At 43.7% G+C, this 16,699-nt stretch overlaps 1 protein-coding gene across 3 annotated transcripts in view; it reads right to left on the reverse strand.

Moving 5' to 3' along the window:
• Positions 1-16,699, reverse strand: part of SH3BGR (SH3 domain binding glutamate rich protein) — a 93,796-nt gene that overhangs the window by 15,126 nt on the left and 61,971 nt on the right. For all 3 annotated transcript variants that reach the window (XM_078854543.1, XM_078854542.1, XM_073360578.1), the window contains exon 3: positions 4,813-4,893. In XM_078854543.1, the coding sequence (XP_078710669.1) occupies positions 4,813-4,893 (81 nt within the window). The remainder of the gene's footprint in view (positions 1-4,812; positions 4,894-16,699) is intronic.

Consider the following 16,699-nt stretch of genomic DNA (forward strand, 5'->3'; position numbering starts at 1 on the left):
ATAGCCATTCAGTCTCACATTACGTACAAGTATGAAAGAGGTAGGGGCACCAGGAAGATATCTCTCCAGCCTTACCTCATCACCCTGGTGATACCTAGAGACTAAGGTATGTGAGCCTAAATCACTAGAGTTACAACCTTTATGGGGCATGACTCAGATTCATATGCCTAAACCCCTCCATCTACACTGGGGGTCTGATCCAAAGCCTGTTGAAGTTAGTGGAAAATCTACCACTGACATGTATGACCTTTGGATCAGGCCCTAAAAGTATAGCCATCCCCTGCATTCAGATCTGAAACGATACGTTCTTTTTCGTTTGGAAGTTAGGATTAAAATAGACCGGGTTTAAGATCAGGTGGTCCTTCAGCGCACATAAATAGATTAAAGAGCTTATAAACACAAAACTTCTTCTCTCCAGAGGAGTATAAAACTGTATTACTCATCCATGTTAAATGATACCATAGGAGATGTAATAACGGTTTTGGAAGGCTAGAGATGTAGCGGCAGATTGAATTAGTCCTGGTATAAATCAATAAGTAATTTGGCTCTTTGCAATGTCCTGTAAATTGAGGGCTAACAACCCCATTGGAAATGATAATATACTCAGCACTTAGAAAAAAACATCAGGTGCTTTGCCCTGACCCTGCAAAGACTTATGCAAATACTTAATGGTAAGCACAAGTGTGATCTCTAGTTGAGTTCAGCCGAGCTCCTTGTGTACTTAAAGGTAAGCACACATTTAAGTGTTTTGCTGGATAAGGGCCTACAAGTGCTGTAAAAACATGTATCAATATTATTATTAATTCTTTGTATTGTAGTAGTACCTGGGGACCCCAATCATGGAGCAGGGTCCCTTTGTGCTAGGCGCTGTACAAATTCAGAACAAAAAGATGGTCTCTGCCCCAAGAAGCTTACAATCTAAGTGTAAATGAGAGAAACTGGTGGATACCACAGATAGGCAGGGCTCGTCAGACAATACCAGTCAGCATGAAAAGCATCATAGCATACCAGCTTCATGCTAATTGTCCTAAAGCCTCAGTGAGGAGAGATACTGTGAGGGAGAAGCACACTAACTGACTTGTTGGCTTTATAAATTTTCATGTTATGGTTTTAAAAAATTACCTCTGTGTACTAGTAAGTTCCTAAGACAAGAAGAGATTTACTGGGAAATATTGTTTAAAGAATTGCCATTACCACCACTACCCTTCTAAATTCACCATGCGTCTCCAAATTCATGCCACTGGCCATCGCTTTCACATTTCTCCCATTACACTTCACACGAGGGCTGAATTGACAGTCAGGTGAAAGAAAAGCAGCAGCAGCACAAGGAGGTCATTTATATGACAAGCTATAACCACTCTGGCCTCCAATGAAGATGCTGAGAAATACTCTGCAATAAATGCTAAAAATAGGTGTTTGTCCTGATCTGTAGATCTCTCTCAAATTCAGCTGCAGATTTTAGATGGTGCTAGCTGTAAAGATAGTTCCATGTTTTAATTTTTTTTTTAAATGCTGTAAGGCATTCAGCTCCAGATCTGAAAGGCTAGCACCTTGGTACAGCAGTTAAAGCAGTAGAAACCATTCTTTGCTTGTTACTAATAGCACCAAAAGGTTGTTTTTCCGGCAATAGGTCCTAAGCATATTGTTTTCAACATTTGTGGCGTTGCCACTGACTGGACATTTTAATAGCCTCAGGTGTAAGCTAGGAATAGGTGAACTCTTTAAGGGGAAAAATAAAGTACTTTGCTCCACAGGAAAAAAAAAACACCTAGCTGAGCAATGCATGAAGGAATGGATGGTGTATGAAGTGAGAAAACAGGAGAAATACAATTTTCTTAATCCTATTGATTCACCACATTTTGATGATGATGATATGTAGCACATGTAGCTTCTTTAACACCCTAAACGCTCTATGGACATTCACTAAATTATTTCTCACAAGACTCCTCTGAGATAGACATATAAGTGTTGATATTCCTGGGATAGAAGTGGGAAACTGAAGCAGAAAGTTTAAAGGATTTTCCCAAGGTCACCCAGGGAATCACCAGCAAAGACACAATTAATAGTAGTAATGCCTTTGTTTTATGTATGTAAATAATGTAACTTTTCGTTTGTAGCTCTCAAAGCTCTTTACAAAGGAGGTAAGTATCATTATCTCCATATTTACAGACAGGGAAAGAGGTGCAAAAATGCGACGTGAGTCACCAAGCAGAACAAGGACTAGAATCCAGGTCACTTGAGTTCTACTCCAGTGTTTTGTCCACTAGGTCATGTTAAAACAAAGGAGTGTATTGCTACCAATCTTGTGCTCAGACTATGTCTCACCCGCCCACTTGACTCATTATATCCACGTCTGCCATGAGAATGATGGCAATATTTAGATCTGATCACATTTGAGTATGATCAAAGATAGAGTTATAAGCCCCCTACATGAACATGACATGTTAGGGACAAGTCAGCACAGCTTCTGTAAAGGAAAATAATAGCATGCCTCTCTATTATGCTAGAATGCATGTCAACAAAATATAGTGGATAGAGGAGAACTGGTAGAGATAGCCTATATGGACTTTCCAAAAGCCTTTGATAAAGTCCCTCACAAGAGGCTATTAGCAAACGACAGAATTATGATGTGAAAGATAAAGCATTGCCATGTTTTAGAAACATGAGAGAGAAAAAAAGAAGAGGAATAAATGGTCACTTTGCATAACAGAGCAAAGGTTAACAGTAGAGGAGCCTCTGGGACCTGTATTAAGACCAGTACTCTAAGACCTAGGAAAGGGGTGAACAGTGAAGTGGGGAAATTTACAGTGGATACAACATTATTTAAGTTAGACAAAACTGGTGAAGATTGTGAAAAAATTTACAGGGACCCCACAGGAGAAAGGAGGCAAACGATTCATAAAAAAAAGTGATGTATATGAATACTGGGAACATCCACAATTACATTGGTTAGGATTAAAAAAATAGAAGAATATAAACCTTCATGCTTCAGGTCAAAAGATGACCACTAACTGATGAGATTAGGAATAAATTTTCTCTGTGTACAGGTTAATTTCACAACTGTCGGTTGCAAAGTTTCTTGCAGCTTTCTCTGAAGCATAAGATGTCAGAGATGGGATATTGGACTAGATAACCACTGTTCTGGTCAAATTTGGAAATTCCCTTGTTATCTCTATCCCTTCTATAGGTGGAGTCGGTCTATTATAACAAGCATTAATTATGAATCAGTGTTGTGCACAAGTGCCACTTCATCAACACAATCTGCACATTAGTGAGGAGGATGGAATGCCCCCTCCAGCACCATGGAACAGATGTAATTCAACAGGCAAGAGGTGATCAGCTATGAAACCGTGTGCAGGGGAAATCAGCACATCCAGCACAACAGAGCTGGAATCTGAGCTTTATGTGGGACAGTGCAGAAGGGTGGCTTGTGGCACACCATGGGACTAGTTAAACAGCCCATGGTTGTAAGGACCCAATATCGACAACTCCCGCCGTCAGATTAAACAGAGTCACAGTCTCCCATTTCCTGATAGGGGATATCCACCCAGATAGGGGAATGGATTCTGTATCCGAGCCCTGCATAGTTCTCCCATACAAAGCCTGTTCACTCAGGGCTCTGTGCAATGGGGTTTGTATGGATTTCACCCATAATTTAATTAGGGATTGCCGTATGGTTTCAAAGTTGAATATGGCAAAATATATGTGCTTTTTTAAAAGTAGCAGAAGAGGTTGTAACAAATTCCTGGTGAAAGAAGACTTTCTATTGGAAAGCCTTCATTGTTGATTTTTTTTCTTAAAAGACTTTGCTGCAGTCCTGTGCCAGCAAACTAACTTCTTATTTCAGAGTAACAGCCATGTTAGTCTGTATTCGCAAAAAGAAAAGGAGTACTTGTGGCACCTTAGAGACTAACCAATTTATTTGAGCATGAACTTTCGTGAGCTACAGCTCACTTCATCGGATGCATACTGTGGAAACTGCAGAAGACATTATATACACAGAGACCATGAAACAATACCTCCTCCCACCCCACTCTCCTGCTGGTAATAGCTTATATAAAGTGATCACTCTCCTTACAATGTGTATGATAATCAAGTTGGGCCATTGAGTGGTCAGTTTGGATGAGCTATTACCAGCAGGAGAGTGAGTTTGTGTGGGGGGGAGGGGGGGGGAGAAGACCTGGATTTGTGCTGGAAATGGCCCACCTTGATTATCGTGCACATTGTGGGGAGAGTGGTCGCTTTGGATGGGCTGTTACCAGCAGGAGAGTGAATTTGTGTGTGTGTGTGGGGGGGGGGTGAGAAAACCTGGATTTGTGCTGGAAATGGCCCACCTTGATTATCATGCACATTGTAGGGAGCATGGTCACTTTGGATAAGCTATTACCAGCAGGAGAGTGAGTTTGTGTGTGTGGTTTTTGGAAAGGGGGGGGGGGGGAGAAAACCTGGATTTGTGCTGGAAATGGCCCAACTTGATTATCATACACATTGAAGGAGAGTGATCACTTTAGATAAGCTATTACCAGCAGGAGAGTGGGGTGGGAGGAGGTATTTTTTCATGCTTTGTGTGTATATAAAAAGATCTTCTACACTTTCCACAGTATGCATCCGATGAAGTGAGCTGTAGCTCACAAAAGCTTATGCTCAAATAAATTGGTTAGTCTCTAAGGTGCCACAAGTACTCCTTTTCTTTTAACTTCTTATTGCAGCACTTGTCACTGTCCATTATTTTACATGCTGAATCAGGGCCTACACCTCCATCTTTTACTAAATTAAAATGAATGGGCCTCAGCAAAGAACAGAAATTCATACCTTTGAACCCGGAGGAGGTGCCAGACCCAGGAATGAATAAATAATGTTTTCTTCCTTGGCAGAGAAGAAGGATTCAAAGTCCTAGAAAAGGAATTAAACAAAGAACAAGAAATTGGTAAGAAGCATACGCAAAAGAGAACAGAACCTACAAATCCTTCCATACATTGCCCCAAATCACTACTCTCATGACTAAGGATTTTCAGAATCTGAGACATAGAAAGAAGCATATTTAGAGCAATGTGTTTAATGCCACTTGGCAAAACGAATACACTTCTGCATCTTTGTAAGGACTAGGCAGAATCTGGCCTTAAGTTAGGTACAACAGAGCAATGGATGAGAAACAAAGTAAGGGGGAAGGAAGGACAAGGGTTACAACAGTGATGGATCATAAGATGTGCTTGATATTAAATACACACACCCTGTTAGTTCCTCTTTGGATAAAGTTGTTAGACTGTAAGTGTCCCAATAATTTACATGTACGTACATGGTATCTCCAGTGGATAACCAGACCTAGGATCACACCAAAACCAAACCACTGGCATCATTTAAAAACAGCACCCAAGACAGATAGTAAGAAACACAGCAATTTCAATGTGTTCCTGGTATCTAATAATACTCTATACGTAAGTAACCTTATAAGTGGATACTCTACCATACCCATGGTAGAGTTACCTCTACATTTTGGTAAATTAAGGACAACTGTATGAAAAATGTAGTCAAACTTATTTTTAAACAAACAATACCCCATAAGGTTTTATCTGTGATATAAACTCATACATTTTTATCACACTATATACAATCCTTTGCATAATTACTGCTGAAACACAAGACAAAAATGCATCATATATTATTGAGTATCAGCTATGCCAGACATTAGGTACAAAAATAAGGGATTTACCTCAAAATATGGGACACTCCTTAAAAATAAGGAGCAAGTGATCAATCTACTCTAGAGATCCAGATCACATAATGAACAGGATGTTTTTTTTTCAATTTCTTCCTTAGAAGTTTTCTTTGTCACAGAATCATAGAATCTCAGGGTTGGAAGGGACCTCAGGAGGTTGTCTAGTCCAACCCCCTGCTCAAAGCAGGGCCAATCTCCAATTTTTTCCCCAGATCCCTAAATGGCCCCCTCAAGGATTGAACTCACAATGCTGGGTTTAACAGGCCAACGCTCAAATCACTGAACTATCCCTTCCCCTCCCCCCCCCCCCGCCACAGGTAAAAGCAAATGCAGGAAAACAACACAAAGTGCTCAGTGTATTTAGCCCTGGTCTACACTAGGACTTTCGGTCGAATTTAGCAGCGTTAAATCGATGTAAACCTGCACCTGTCCACACGATGAAGCCCTTTATTTTGACTTAAAGGGCTCTTAAAATCGATTTCCTTACTCCACCCCGACAAGTGGATTAGCGCTTAAATTGGCCTTGCCGGGTAGAATTTGGGGTACTGTGGACACAATTCGACGGTATTGGCCTCCGGGAGCTATCCCAGAGTGCTCCGTTGTGACTGCTCTGGACAGCACTCTCAACTCAGATGCACGATTGTTTGCCGTTGCTGTGATGCAAGGAGGGGCGACTGATGACACGGCTTACAGGGTTGGCTTAACAGGAAGCTAAAATCTACAAAGGGGGTGGGGCTTTACATCAAGGAGTATTTCAGGCAGGACTTCACGGAGGGTTCCAATAAGAAATGGTGCACCTAAGTTATTGTTCTTATTGGAACAAGGAGATTAGTCTGGCCTCTGATTGATACATGGCTAGATTTACCTCGCTGCACCTTCTCTGTGAGTGACTGCAGTGTGACCTAGAGGAATGAGTCCCCTAGAAGGGGGGCGGGGGGAGGTTTGCAAATGAGTACAAAACAAATCTGGTCTATTTCTTGTTTTGATACACTCCATCTATCTTTTACATCTTTGGCTGGCAGCAGACGGTGCAGAAGGACTGCATGCCATCCACATCTCATGGCTGCTCGGCAGAAGATGGTACAATAGGACTGCTAGCCATCCTCATTTCTTGCCTGCCCGGCAGAAGATAATGCAATAGGACTGCTAGCAATCCGTATCACCTGCCTGCTCACCATAAGATGGTTCAATAGGACTGACTGCAGGACTAAAGAGAATGACTTGATCAAGTCACTCCAAATTTAGTTCCTGCGCCCATGTCTGCCCAGGCGCTCCTGATCGACCTCACACAGGCAACCAGGAGCACCTCGGACATGACGATGATGGCTACCAGTCCTATTCCACCGTCTGCTGCCACAAGGCAATTGGTTGCTGCTGCTGTGTAGCAATGCAGTACCGCGTCTGCCAGCACCCAGGAGACATACGGTGACGGTTACCTGAACGGGCTCCATGCTTGCCGTGGTATGGCATCTGCACAGGTAACTCAGAAAAAAAGACGCGAAACGATTGTCTGCCCTTGCTTTCACGGAGGGAGGGAGGGAACAGGGGCCTGACGCTATATACCCAGAACCACCCGCGACAATGTTTTAGCCCCATCAGGCATTGGGATCTCAACCCAGAATTCCAATGGGCAGCGGAGACTGCGGGAACTGTGGGATAGCTACCCACAGTGCAACGCTCCGGAAGTTGACTCTAGCCTCGGTACTGTGGAAGCACTCCGCCGAGTTAATGCACTTAATGCACTTAGAGCATTTTCTGTGGGGACACACACACTCGAATATATAAAACCGATTTCTAAAAAAACGACTTCTATAAATTCGACCTAATTTCGTAGTGTAGACATACCCTTAGAAAGTGATGAAGACCTCTGTGTAGACACCAACAGAAGAAGCAGCTTAAGTAAGAGATTAAGTAAAGAATATAATTGTCAACGTAGATGGTTTATAATGAATACTAAAAACTAATTTCAAGACTCATTTGACTTAGCTTTTAAAAATGGTTATCGTAACTGCCTTTTTTAAAAAAATAACACTGCACAGCACTGAGATGCTTTCACAAAGGATGTTGTATAAATATAAATTTGTAGTAACATGCAAATTCTTTTTTCCCAATATAGCTTCACACACAGAGTCAAATACTGCACATTTATAATTTACAGGTGCTGCAGCTGGTCTGCCTAGCTTTATAAGGCAGTTGCTATTTAATGGTATACAGTCACTATGTAACTTATCTTTATGGAATCTCAAAAATCTTTATCGTGACACAAGTTGGGCAAAAGGTACAGACTCAGACTCATAGACTTTAAGGTCAGAAGGGACCATTATGATCGTCTAGTCTGATCTCTTGCACAACGCAGGCCACAGAATCTCACCCACCGACTCCTGTAACAAACCCCTGACCTATGTCTGAACTACTGAAGTCCTCAACTTGTGGTTTAAAGACTTCAAGGTGCAGAGAATCCTCCAGCAAGTGACCCGTGCCCCACGCTGTAGAGGAAGGCAAAAAAAAACCCAGGGCCTCTGCCAATCTGCCCTGGAGGAAAATTCCTTCCTAACCCCAAATATGGTGATCAGCTAAACCCTGAGTATGTGGGCAAGACTGATGAGCCAGACACCCAGGAAAGAATTCTCTGTAGTAACTCAGATACCACCGTATCTAGCATCCCATCACAGGCCATTGGGCATATTTACCGCTAATAGTCAAAGATCAGTTAATTGCCAAAATTAGGCTATCCCATCATACCATCCCCTCCATAAATTTTTCACACTTAGTCTTGAAGCCAGATATATCTTTTGCCTCCACTGCTCCCTTTGGAAGACTATTCCAGAACTTCACTCCTCTGATGGTTAGAAACCTTCGTCTAATTTCAAGTCTAAACTTCCTGATGGCCAGTTTATATCCATTTGTTCTTGTGTCCACATTGGTACTGAGCTTAAATAATTCCTCTCCCTCCCTGGTATTTATCCCTTTGATATATTTATGAAGAACAATCATATCTCCCCTCAGCCTTCTTTTGGTTCGGCTAACAAGCCAAGCTCTTTGAGTCTCTTTTCATAAGACAGGTTTTCCATTCCTCAGATCATCCTAGTAGCCCTTCTCTGTACCTTCTCTTAAACATGGGAGACCAGAACTGCACACAATATTCCAGATGAGGTCTCACCAGTGCCTTGTATAACGGTACTAACACCTCCTTATCTCTACTGGAAATACCTCGCCTGATGCATCCCAAGACCGCATTAGCTTTTTTCACAGCCATATCACATTGGCGGCTCATAGTCATCCTGTGATCAACCAATACTCCGAGGTCCTTCTCCTCCTCTGTTACTTCCAAGTGATGTGTCCCCAGTTTATAACAAAAATTCTTGTTATTAATCCCTAAATGCATGACCTTGCACTTTTCACTATTAAATTTCATCCTATTACTATTACTCCAGTTTACAAGGTCATTCAGATCTTCCTGTATGATATCCCAGTCCTGCTCTGTATTGGCAATACCTCCCAGCTTCGTGTCATCCACAAACTTTGTTAGCACATTCCCCCTTTTTGTGCCAAGGTCAGTAATAAAAAGATTAAATAAGACTGGTCCCAAAACTGATCCCTGAGGAACTCTACTAGTAACCTCCTTCCAGCCTGACAGTTCACCTTTCAGTATGACCCATTGTAGCCTCCGCTTTAACCAGTTCCTTATCCATCTTTCAATTTTCATATTGATCTCCATCTTTGCCAATTTAGCTAATAATTCCCCATGTGGAACCGTATCAAATGCCTTACTGAAATCAAGGTAAATTAGATACCCTGCATTTGCCTATGTTAAGATAAATAGGGTCTGTTATCTGTCCCCCTGCCCTTAATATTTATATAAGAAAAGTAAGCACTTCATGATTTGAATTTACATTCAAGCTCAAAATGGCAAACTAACTGTACCAGGTACCTCCTTTGACCCTTACTCATAAAAAACAGTTACTAACCTTCCATAACTGTTGTTCTTCAAGATGTGTTGCTTATGTCTATTCCATGTTAGGTGTGTGTGCTTGCCACATGCACCAGTGCCGTAAGTTTTTCCCTCAGTGGTATCCATAGGGGACTGGCTCTGGCATCCTCTGGAGTGGCGTGCATATACACCAGTATAAGGGGCACCGCCGGCCCCACCCTCCCTCAGTTCCTTCTTGCCGGAACTCTGACAGAGGGGAAGGAAGGCGAGTCATGGAATGGACATGAGCAAAACATCTCTAAGAACAACAGTTACAGAAGGTTAGTAAACATTTTTTCTTCTTCGAGTGCTTGCTTATGTCTATTCCATGTTAGGTGACTCCCAAGCAGTATCTCCAGAGGCGGGTAGGAGTTCATGAACGTGTCGATCGCAACACAGCTTTGCCAAAGCCAGAGTCATCTCTGGCCTGCTGGGTGAAGGTGTAGTGGGTCGTGAAGGTGTGCACCGACGACCACATTGTGGTCCTGCAGATAGCCTGGATAGGGATTTGTGCCAGGAAGGCTGCTGATGACGCCTGAGCTCTAGCTGAATGGGCCATCACTATCGGTAGAGGTACAACCTGTGCCAACTCATAGCAAGTACGGATGCAGGTAGTAATCCAAGATGAAAGCCTCTGTAAAGACACTGGGAGGCCTTTCATCCTGTCAGCCACTGTGACAAAGAGTTGAGTCGATCTGCAAAAGGGCTTGGTGTGCTCTAAGTAGAGAGCCAGAGCCCGTCTGACATCCAGGGTGTGCAAACCCCTCTCCTCGTTGGACGTGTGAGGCTTTGGTCAGAACGCTGGTACGAAAATGTCCTGGTTAACATGAAAGGGCAACACCACTGTTGGCAGGAAAGCTGGATGGGGATGCAACTGATCCTTGTCCTTGTAGAACACCGTGTATGGAGGCTCCGACATAAGGGCTTTAATCTCTGAGATTCACCTCACTGAAGTGATAGCCACAAGGAAAGCAACCTTTCACGACAGATGCGAAAGAGAACAGGTAGCCAGAGGGAGAGGCTCAAAGGGAGGGCCAGTGACCCTAGGGAGGATTAGGTTAAGGTCCCATTGGGGCACTGGTTCCTGGACCAGTGGAAAAAGCCTTTTGAAGCCCTTAAGAATCCTGATCGTCATTTCATGTGCGAATACTGATCTGCCCTGGACACAGGGATGGAAGGCCTTGATTGAGGAGAAGGCTAGGCCCTGATGTTTCAAGTGAAGCTGGTAGTCCAGAATGGACTGCAGAGAAGACTGAATATGGGAGATCCTCCACTCCAATGCCCAGCAGGAGAAGCACTTCCCTTTTAATTCATGTCTCACAACATTTGTACAAGTAACATTTAATGTTCCTAGACAGTGAAGTTCTCTTGGATACTTGAGGAGATGCCTTTTCATGAAGTTTTGTGTCGGAACCATCTATCTGTCTCAGGTTCTGAACACCTTTTCCTCCTGTTTATGAATGCTTGTCAACAAGTCAGGGAGCAGAAAGGATAACAGCTGGGCCCAGATCTTCAAAGGTATTTAGGAACCCAACGCCCAGGCATTTCAATGGGAATTAGGTGCTTAAATACCTTTGAGGATCTGGGCCCATGTAACTAAATCATGGGCCCATGTCAGACCAGTCATGACATGAATGAGGAATAGGTTTCATGACTATTTTGTTTAACAATTGTAAATGATGAGCAAGTCTGTAATAAATAAAATCAAAATCTGTTCATGGATAATTCTCAAACAGGGGTCAAAGGGATGATCTATGTGCTGTAAGTAGCTAACCAAGCTCTAATGGTGACTAAACGGTGCTATGTAGAAGCTGACTGAAATCAGTATGGGCATAGAACTAAAGGACCTAAGTGGCCTGGTTGACTGGATAGATGAAAGATTCACTTTTGGGCAGCAGCTCTTGCAGTTTTGCGGGCTGAGCAGCCTGTCCCTCCATATCTGGCTATGTGCCCACGAGGTTTATTGTTTTCTATTCCGCATGTGACACCTCTGCTGCTATTGTTTCCAGATGTGACCTTCATGTTCTGGAAAAATGTCTGATGCTGAACCTGGCATTACAAGATGAATCTAATACCAAACAATAAAACAGGGAAAAGATGTAGGGCTCTGTCTAGAATAATATACCAGGGAGTTCAATCTAATTATGCAACAAGAAAACTCAGCTAACCAGTAGGGAAAGAAATAAATTTCCCCTTGTAACACTGGGAGCTAATGGACTGAAACAGTGGGGCAATTATTATTTTATATAAGCCACTGTCTAGGAAAAATGCACTATACCTGGCTGAAAGAGAGAACTCAAATATCAAGGAAGATTCTCCTATAAACCTTTCCTCTTTACATTTCCTCTCCTTTTTTTCCATTCATATCTTCCTTCCCTCTCTGCTCTTTCCCTTTTCTGTATCCTTGTGTGTGGTAGATGTGATGGTTTTATGTTTTGTGTGTATTGTATCTTTCCATTTCTAGGAATTTTTCACATCTGCAGAGCTCATTGCCTGTTTTGTTCCCAGAGTTGCTCGGTGTGATAAGGGAAAGTGGGGTGATTGTCCTTCCTGTCCTTCTTTCATTTAAGAAGTTTTCAATTTGGGGTGCTGCTGGATCCTCAATGACACCTGGAAGTACAAGTGGCATCAGGGGCCCAAAGCATCATTTTACAATTGCATCCGTTTAACAGATGCAGTTGTAAAATTTTAGACAGGTAAGGGGGATGTCAGAGGGGTCAGGGAGAGCGTGGAGGCCCTGGGCTGGGGGTGGGGCGGGGAGGAGTCACATGGAGGGTCACACGGGGAGGTCACGTGCCCCCCCCCTTGTTTCCCTCCCATGAATGCAGTACCAACAAGAAAGGATTTCTACTTGTACCACTGCCAGCGATGCAGGTGCCTGGCTGGGCTCCAGAGACGTGCTGCCCCACATGGGCCTATGCTGCTCTCCGGATTTTCCCTTTTCAATGTGGGATGTCAGGGAACGCCCTCTCCCGGTGCGCTTCCTCTGCTTCTTAGCAGGTACCGGGGGCTGGGACCGGCATTGGGACGCTGATGCCGGTGGCGCACTTCGCACCAATACCACTGTGCTCGGAGTCCAATCTCAGCGGCTTGGAGACTGGCGCGAGACCCAACTCCATGAGGAGCACTCTCGGTCTTATGTCACGCTGCTTTTTAGTTCTTGGCTTGAAGCTCTTGCAGATGTGACACTTATTGCTAACGTGGATTTTCCCCAGACACTTCAAGCAGCTTTGATGAGGGTGGCTGATTGACATAGGCTTTTTGCAACCATCACAAGGCGTGAAGCCCAGGAACCAGGGCATGCCCTGTCCCTGGGCTAAGTCCCTTAGGGGACTATCTAACTTATCTGCAGTACTATTCGCTAACTATTAATAGAACTAAAAGAACTACTTATCTAAGAACTAGTTATACAATGAACAATAGGAAGAACCACTGGGTAAGAGCACTTGCCGAAGCAAGGAGATGCTCTAGCACGGTCACTGGCGATAAGAAAAAACTAGGGGAGGGGGAGCCGGAGGCCCCCCTTATACTGGCACATATGCGCGCCAGTCCAGAAGGCATCAGAGCCAGTCCCCTAGGGATATCACTGAGGGAAAAATTTCCGGCACCAATGCATATGGCGAGCACACACACCTAACATGGAATTGACATGAGCAAGCACTCGAAGAAGAATATTTATGGTATGGTATTGCCTTCCATTGGTTTAAACACATTACTATAAGGAGAGGTTATTTGCCCATTGCAAGCCCATATGCAAATATAAAAGCCCATGGGGCCTATTAACAGTTTCTGTCATAAAGTGGTGAATATTTATCATGTAAGCGATGCATATGCCAAAGCATTACAAGCAAAATAATCTGGTCGAAATGCTATCCATTGGAACCATTGCAGTTACTCTGTGTTTTACTATTTGCTTCCATTTATATTATAGGTTCCTCCTCCTCCAAAGTGCCTAGCCCGATGTGCCTTAGACATATACTTGCCTTCTTCAGTGGGGGCTTCATTGGATCTATAGCATTGCTCACTTACAACTACATGTGGAGTAAACAAGAACCCAGGCTCTAACATACAGGTTATGGAAAGAGATCAATAAAAATACCATAGATACTTAACTGAAAACTCAAGCAGGAAAATACATTCAAAATGGGACACAAGACCACCCTTGGTAGGAAACCTTTAGTCTTGAGTGACTCAGTATCGCCTACCCTAGGTATTCAAAATTCATGAGTCAGGCAGCCAAAAACCATGAGAGTGATTTAAAAATCACAAGATTTTAAAAATAATGAATCTGAGGTGCTTTTTATTTGCCTTCTAGGCTTAAGCCATTAGGGTGCATTCGGGTCATATTTTCAAACTTTCCTCTACAACCATTAGGGCTAGAACATACGCTCTCTTTTTGTTTAAATCAAAATGAGATTTTCATGTAATCACATGACTCTGGGAGCTGGAAGTGAAGATAAACAGTAAATTATCATGAGATTCATTGTAATATTGCAAGAGTTAGCTACGCACACAAGGTGAAGAACTGTCTGAATTAACTGGACTCTTAGTTCCAGGAAAAATTATGAAATAAATTGTACTCTGATTCAAGGAACAAATTAGATAATGTACATTCTGAGAGAGAAGTCCTGAATTTTTACAGAAGTGAAATTGTCTAATTCTAAATTATATGAGAGTTTGGGCTATAACTCAAAATAGGATCACATACAGAATTTCACATCTGGCCTTTGATCACCTCAAAGTTGAGGCCCAAACCCAAGCCACAGATCTCTTCTTATCTATAACAAAGGAAGGAAACCTGTTTGCTGAGAATCTGTGAGAGGAAAGGCTGTCTCCTTGAATCTTTATGATCTGGACAAGTTGTCCCATTTAAGAATATCCATTTTTTAAATCTTTATGAGGTCTGATCATCAAAAGACAAGAAACATTGGACTGAATTTTCAGAAAGGGAGCCCTAAGGTTCATGTGCAAAAGAAGTTCAAACAATTGCACACTTACAGCTGAGTATTCATTTATGTTGGTTCTGAGCATGACTGCATGTACAAATAACTAGATAGCTGCCTAAATATCTACGTGCAACAGCCAAATTTGCATGCAAAGATAAGCTTGTATTTTTGCCCATGGAACTCTGAGTTCCAGATATAAAAAAAATATTTTAGTCATTTGAGCGGGGATCAGGGCTTATTTTCATTTGTAAAGCACTTAGCACATTGTGTGCACTACCAGAAAAATATAATACATAAAATAAATAAATAAATTATAACAATAATAATAATAATAATTGTATTCCTCTTTCAGAATTACAATCTTGTATATTGTAAACTAATTGTAAATATATCTTTTTTCTACTAAGTTCTGTTACCTCGGTAATTCTAATGGTACAATCTATTTATGTCATCAAGGAGATGATAACTAAGGCTACGTTTTAGTCACTGGTATTTTTAGTAAAAGTCATGGGCAGTAAACAAAAATTCACAGCCCGTGATCTGTCCATGACTTTTACTATATACCCCTGACTAAAACATGAGAAGGGAGAAGGTGCAGGGGACAGCCAGGCAGGGCCCCCCGGGGTGTTCGGGGGGCACGGCCCCACAGGGTGCTGCAGGTGCTGGGGGGCGCAGCCTGGGAGGGCACTGCAGGTGTTTGGGGAGGGTGTGAACCGGGGGGGGGGAGGTGCCACAGGTGCTGGGGAAGGGTGGCCTGGGGGGTGCCATGGGTCCTTGGGGGGGCCTACCCTGCGGGGGCGCCATGGGTGCTGGGAGGAACGGGGAGGAGCTGCAGGTGCTGGGGGGAGCAGGGAAGTGTCCTGGGTTCTGTGGGGTAGGGTTGGTGGGGCTGGGGCAGGCTCCCTACTTGGCTCCTGAGCTCCACGTGCTACTTGCTCTCTGCCCCAAACCCTGGTTCTGCAGCTTCCATCGGCTGAGAACTGCAGCCAATGGGAGCTGTGGGGGCGGTGCCTGCCGGCAGAGGCAGCACGTGGAGCTAGGAGCTGAGGGAGGGGAGCCCCCCTCTCCAGGTAAGCACCACCCCACACCCCAATCCCCAGCCCTGAGCTCCCCCCCATGCCCAAATTCCTGCTGGTGGAGGGCAGGGGGCCTAAGACGGCTCCAATAGCAGCCAGTGCACCTGGCCTGGGGGCTGCCCAAGCTGCTCAGGCGGACCCTGGGCCAGGCACACCAGCCACTGCAGAAGTCACGGTGGTCAGGAAAAGTCATAAAATCCATGACTTCCGTGACAAACACTGAGCCTTAATGATAACTAACAGCCTGATCCAATGTTCATTAAAGTCAATGACAGCATTTCAAGCACTGGATGAGGCCCAAAGGGGCTTCTTCGTAGCAAATGCGCAATGTGACTCAAGTGGTACGTTACCAGGATTCATCACCAAATTTAGTCCGATGGTTGGATCATTAGCTTCCCCGGCTCAGTCCAGGTACAGACTGGGACCTAAGGGGCTGTCTGAGAGTGCTGAGAGAGTGTTATTCACAAATATCCATACGGAAAAAAAAAAAGCTCTATTAAGCATTTACAGATACAGTCACGGAGCCTAAACAAACTAATGAAACCCCACTCTTTGGCACAAAGGGGACAAAAGGAATAGAAATCATATCAGAAAAGGCCTCAAAGTTGCTGGAAGGAAGGAAGGAAGTAGAGCCAAGAAAGCAACATCCTGCACCTCCTCTCTGAGCTCCAGTGGTGCCCCTCTGCACAAACATCGTAGGGGTGGGACTCCCGGTTTATTTGCTGGGGATCCCACATTTATTTGCTTGCTTTGTATGTGTGGGAGGAGGTCATGTCAATCCAAAGGATGCAGAGCTGGACACCAGGACTGGGGAAAGGGACAGTTGCTCTCTAGGGTCTTGCCCCCTGACTACCCAGTGGAAGTTGCAGTATTGCCCATTCAGCACCCTTTAGCCCCCTCAAGATAGGGCAGAAGTAGAGTGTGAGCAGGGAGCCAATAGAAGAACAGCTCATGAATAAGCTATGCTATATTAGGGGCTGTGGTGAAGTGG

Source organism: Lepidochelys kempii, chromosome 1, assembly GCF_965140285.1.
Source record: "Lepidochelys kempii isolate rLepKem1 chromosome 1, rLepKem1.hap1, whole genome shotgun sequence".
Classification (NCBI taxonomy): domain Eukaryota; kingdom Metazoa; phylum Chordata; order Testudines; family Cheloniidae; genus Lepidochelys; species Lepidochelys kempii.